General features: G+C 35.1%; 1 protein-coding gene across 2 annotated transcripts; it reads left to right on the plus strand.

Moving 5' to 3' along the window:
• Positions 1–352: 352 nt before the first annotated feature.
• LOC141651984 (putative pentatricopeptide repeat-containing protein At1g64310) lies at positions 353–4,372 on the plus strand. 2 transcript variants are annotated; one of them, XM_074459663.1, is made up of 2 exons: positions 353–2,501; positions 4,108–4,372. In XM_074459663.1, the coding sequence occupies exon 1, from the start codon at positions 496–498 to the stop codon at positions 2,149–2,151; it is 1,656 nt and encodes a 551-aa protein (XP_074315764.1). In that variant the 5' UTR covers positions 353–495; the 3' UTR covers positions 2,152–2,501; positions 4,108–4,372. The 2 variants fall into 2 exon arrangements, 1 of the variants encoding a protein (XP_074315764.1); XR_012546925.1 differs by lacking the exon at positions 353–2,501 and adding an exon at positions 3,918–4,001 and having other exon boundaries at positions 4,108–4,366.
• The last annotated feature ends 979 nt before the right edge of the window (positions 4,373–5,351 follow it).

Raw genomic sequence — 5,351 nt, forward strand, 5'->3', positions numbered from 1 at the left:
ATGGAATACTCCGTATTATATTTTTTGGAAATCTAGATTAATTTATTTACCTTTTAATAGTTTCCAAAAAATATATATATTAATATTATATTTGTGTATGTTAAATAATTAACATCTTTATACTAACTAATTCCACAAGTAGGGCATGTTATTTTAAGGAAAATCACCATATTATAATGTTCTCTAAATTTATACTTCAACCAAAACTATATAATATTTACATTGAAGTCCCTTGTTCGGGTCCAACACAGCGCTATGATTAAAAACTATATAGTAAAATTAATTTGTATAGATTTATTTAATTACATTGAAGTCCCTTGGTTTCTGGAATTAATATATAGTATTGAAGGTAATTCTCTCTATGATTTGCAATTTTGCATGTACCAAATGAACATATACGGGATTCAATCAAACAAAGATCATTAAATGTCTGTTTGTCTCAAACCATTTCGATCACAAATTCTTGTTTAATACGGAGATAGCCGTTTTCGCTAAATGTCCATTCCCATACGATTAATATTGTCTTATCTCTCAAAACCCCATCAAAATTTGTTGAACACTAAGCAATTACATGCCATGATCACCAAAACCCATCTTTCTCTTGACCCATTTTTTGCCACCAAAATCATTAGGTATTATGCTGGTAATGATGAACTATCTTCTGCACACCAACTGTTTGATGAAAGTCCTAACAGAAGTATATACCTTTGGAACTCCATTATTAGAGCTTATGCTAAAGTTCATGACTTTGGAACTACATTTGATCTTTTTAGACAGTTAGTTAGATCAGAATTAAGGCCTGATAACTTTACGTTTGCGTGTATTTTACGCGCTTGCTTGGAAAATGATGATGTGAATGGAATTAGAGTTAATCATGGTAAGGTGGTAGTTGCTGGTTTAGATAGGGACTCAATTTGTGGTAGTGCCCTTGTAACTGTTTACGCGAAAATGGGTTTTCTTGATGATTGTAGGAAGGTGTTTGAGGGTGTGTTTGAACCGGACTTGGGTACGTGGAATTCGATTATTAATGGTTATGGGTATTGTGGGTTTTGGGAGGAGGGGTTAAAGCTGTTTAATGACATGAGAAATAAGTGCATTAGACCTGATGGGTATGCTATTGTTGCTTTGCTTTCGGCTTTGTCTGAGTCGAGGTTAGTGGAAATTGGCGAGGGGATTCATAGTTTATGCGTAAAGAGTGGATTTTTATCGAATGCTCATGTTGGCAGTTCACTAGTTACCATGTACTCAAAATGCGCGTGTTTGGATTCAGCGCATAAAGTTTTTTGCAGCTTATCAGAACCTGATATAGTCACTTGGTCTTCATTAATAACAGGGTTTGCTAATTCTGGAGATATTAGTAGCGCGTTTATTTTCTTTCGAGATAGGAATATGTTAGGCATGAAGCCTGATCCAGTATTGCTAGCTAGCATTTTGGTTGCCTCTGTGCAATTAGTCAATTTAGGGGTTGGATGTGAAATACATGGTTATGTTCTTCGACATGGATTGGAGACTGATATCTTGGTTTGCTCCGCTCTCATAGACATGTATTCTAAATGTGGTAATATGGACTTAGCAATTCAAGTATTAAACGCTCTGCCATTGAGAAATATTGTCGTTTATAATTCTGCTATTTCGGGTCTTGGTTCACATGGAAATCCGGAACAAGCATTTGAATTGTTTGACGAGTTACTAGAGAAAGGATTACGACCTGATGAATCGACCTTCTCTGCAATTCTTCATGCTTGCTCCCAGTCTGGCCTTGTCAAAGAAGGGCAGGAGTATTTTAAGAGAATGAAAGATGAATTCGGTATTGAGCCTAGAAATGAGCATTGTGTTCACATGGTGAAGGTACTAGGAATGGTAGGAAAGTTAGAAGAGGCGTACAATTTTGTTCTTTCTTTGTCGGAACCTGTTGATGCTGGCATTTGGGGAGCATTACTAGGTTGCTGTGAAATGCACGGAAATGCTGCACTTGCAGAAACTATTTTGCATAACCTGTTCGGGAACCAACCAGAAGAGCACTTGTATCCTGTTCTGCTCTCTAAAATTTACGCGAATAATGGAAGGTGGGATGATGCTGAGAAGGTGAGAAATGATCTTACAGACAGAGGTGACAGAAAGGTGACGGGTTTCAGTTGGATTGGGAGATAAATTAGTATACGCCTAGTCTTACTGAAGTAGAAGCTTGGATTTTTGAATGTACAGTCCAGAAACTTTGTTTTTCTTTTTTCAAGTAAATGGACCACTGGCGGAGCGACAAAATAGAGTTTAGAGACTAAACCAGTAATTGCAAGCATTTTAATGTTAGACGGTTTTAAACACAAGTCATAAGTACAAGTATCTGCTCCAATCTACAATGTATATGCTCATCTACAATGTATACAAAAATATGCTGTTAGCAGCTATGCATTATTTACTGTGTTACCATAATCTCATGGTCACCATGGATCGAACATGGAAATGCTGAAATACGAAGCAGACTCATCGAATGGGAAATAGAGGTATGTACTTGTGTTAAGACCTTTCTGTACTTTGAATTAGCGTGTGGTTGATTTTGTGGATTTACTATCAGCTTATTAATTACTCGTGAACAGTCTAAGTTAAGTACTACAGTATGTAGTTGGTTGACAAGTTTAAGATTTAAAAATCTGTCTGTTAACAAGTTTAAGATGAAGATATCCGTGCTTAATGGCTGTGTTAATTTGCTTCTCATATTGAATTTTATGCTTCTGAAGCGCGGGTGTGTATTCAAAAGGAGGATAATAATACTACGTATTTCATAAAAATTATTCAGGTTATTGGCTAAGAGTCATATCTTGAATCCCAGTGTCGGAATGGCCTAACATCGAGTTACTTAGAAGAGTTGGTTCAATATAGATTAGACACCTTCCATACAACTGATATAGACAGTTACCAGGAACGAGTTTAAACCTACTTCGTATGACATTAGTCCACAAATCCTCAGCCTCTACAATTTCTAAGATTATCTCTAACATTGTAGTATTATACTGCTTAGAACAGTTTACTCATATGAGGAGGTCTTTTCCGCCCCTCTTGTAACTACGCCACTTTGAATTTTTGTTAACACACATCTCTGCGGAGCATTAGCTTGACGTTTTCTTGTTCATGGTATTGTGAAAGTTAAGTATTGTACAAAAATTCGTTTTCTTTGCTTAGCATTTATTTCCCTGAGATTTGTTCGGTTGCTTATAACGTATCCAATAGAATCGTCATGGTCGCAAAACTCTTCTATCTTACAGAGTGTAACATTAATGGATTCTTGAGGTCTTGAACTCGAGACCTCAAGTTAAGTTGGATCAACTGTGATATGGTATCAATTGTTCGAATATAATTTATGTCTAATTATGAAAACCGCTCATGTAATGTATTGTGTTTTTTAAGGACCGTTCTATAATTTGTAATTTAAATGGATTGCTACATATGTAGATTAAGTGAACCTTCAGAGTCACACCCTTGACAAGTGAATGATTACTTACTATTAGCCCGACCAATAATAGCTAGCAAGATCTTCTAGACACCTCCCTCTATGTAGAGATACAATGAGGTTTTTCAGTATCACGAAATACGCATTAGAAAACGCCACCATGAAATGCGCAGAGTATAATCTCATATGTATGATTAAGATAACATTGATAGCAATAGATTGAGAGTTATTAGGAAAATAGTATGACTAACTGTATTAAATTTTGTAGTTTAGGTAATCTCATAAGGTGCATAAGCATCATAAGGTAGCTGTACAGTGTACAATAGTCTCGATAATTTGTTGAATAATTGGAGCAGATAGAGATTAAACCGCTGTCTCATATAGAAAGATCAAACACTGGACTATTCAAGTAATCAAGTGTTCCTTGTTTATTTAAGAATCTCTTTCATCAGCAAAGTTACATGAATACATTATACATTATCCATGGCATCAATTTTAGTAATCTTTTTCCTGCTGATTATCTTAGCACCAGAAATTTCTATATCAGCCAAAGAAGGTGCATTCAATATTCTCTGTTCTTTGTTTTTCTCTGCTAAATTTAGCATGTTATTGTACATAACAATGATTCTAAGTTGATTGTTGTTGTCTGTTGTCGCTTAAAGCCTTGCTGCAGGATGTATCAAGGACATTGGTGTTTAATAGGAGGAAGATGGCTGTTCATCCAGTTGCAGCAGTAAAGATCAGTCTACGAGATGGACCACCGTCGAATCCACCACCACCGATATCTGATCCTGCGCCTTCTCCGTAGGCATTGTTGCGACTGATGTTATGTTTTCAGAGTAATCAACCAGTCCATCACCTTTGTAAGACTAATAAATTGATAATGTTCTCTAAGATACTAGTTTGCTGCATCCGGATTTCCTGAGTCAACTGAATCTGATTGAATTCATTTAAGCTCGTGTTTATTAATGTCTTTTTTATTTGTTCAGTCGAAAGAGTATAATTTCTTGAATTTTAAATTCGTCTTATTTTGGATTGCGTTTGAGTTACTCTCATGCTTTGTGCCAAATGTTGTAGTCCATCTGAAGTTAGGCGGAAAAAGAATTATTTAGAGGTTTTTGTTTTATGGTTATCGGTTTTCTGACCTAATTGTTGTAAAATTCATAAGATAATCTCATGAATTATCCAAGTATAAACGTATATTTACCATAATTAATGAGAATACTTACAAGTTATAAATAAATCTTACTATATTTAAGTTCTTACTTTGTACGTGTATACCCTTAAGCACATGTTAGAAAACCCGCTTACTCGTTAAGCTAGACTTTGCGAGGTTGACAAAGTCATAAACTTTTGTGATGTATTTGTTCTTTATTGGGTAGATTTTGACATTCGAACTTTGAAAATGTGGCGATTTGCCAACAATTTCAATGCACCACACTTATTTAGTAAGGCCGGGAATGTTGACTAAATTGTGAATTATTATAAATAAAGAATTTGCTGAGTACTTATTTTTCATATATTTTCAATATGAGAAGACCTCTCAAAATTGAATTGTTAATAAAATTTTCAGTGTTCTTAATTCTTCTTCTTCGCTCAAAATTATCTGCCGCATCCTTCGCTAATGGTAAGACTATGTTTCTTTCACCATATTTTATTCGGTATAATTTACGATTTATAAGGGACTTAAGGGTGCATATGTGCATGGTCTGCACACTTCGATCCTGCAAAAGTATCTGACCGATTTAAATGCATGACCCCCTTACTCATTGCTGGCGAGATTTGAGGCACGAGGATAATTTTGTTATTCATGTCATTATATTGCTAGTTCAAAATAAATCGGTAACACAAATAACATTTTTTTTTTTTTGTAATCAAACTAAAGTCGTGTTTGATGAACTAGATG

This window comes from Silene latifolia, chromosome 4, assembly GCF_048544455.1.
Source record: "Silene latifolia isolate original U9 population chromosome 4, ASM4854445v1, whole genome shotgun sequence".
In the NCBI taxonomy this organism is placed as follows: domain Eukaryota; kingdom Viridiplantae; phylum Streptophyta; class Magnoliopsida; order Caryophyllales; family Caryophyllaceae; genus Silene; species Silene latifolia.

What these genes read in the sequence shown, in the direction of transcription:
- LOC141651984 (XM_074459663.1), top strand. Translation starts at nt 496, where the DNA reads ATGTCCATTCCCATACGATTAATATTGTCTTATCTCTCAAAACCCCAT.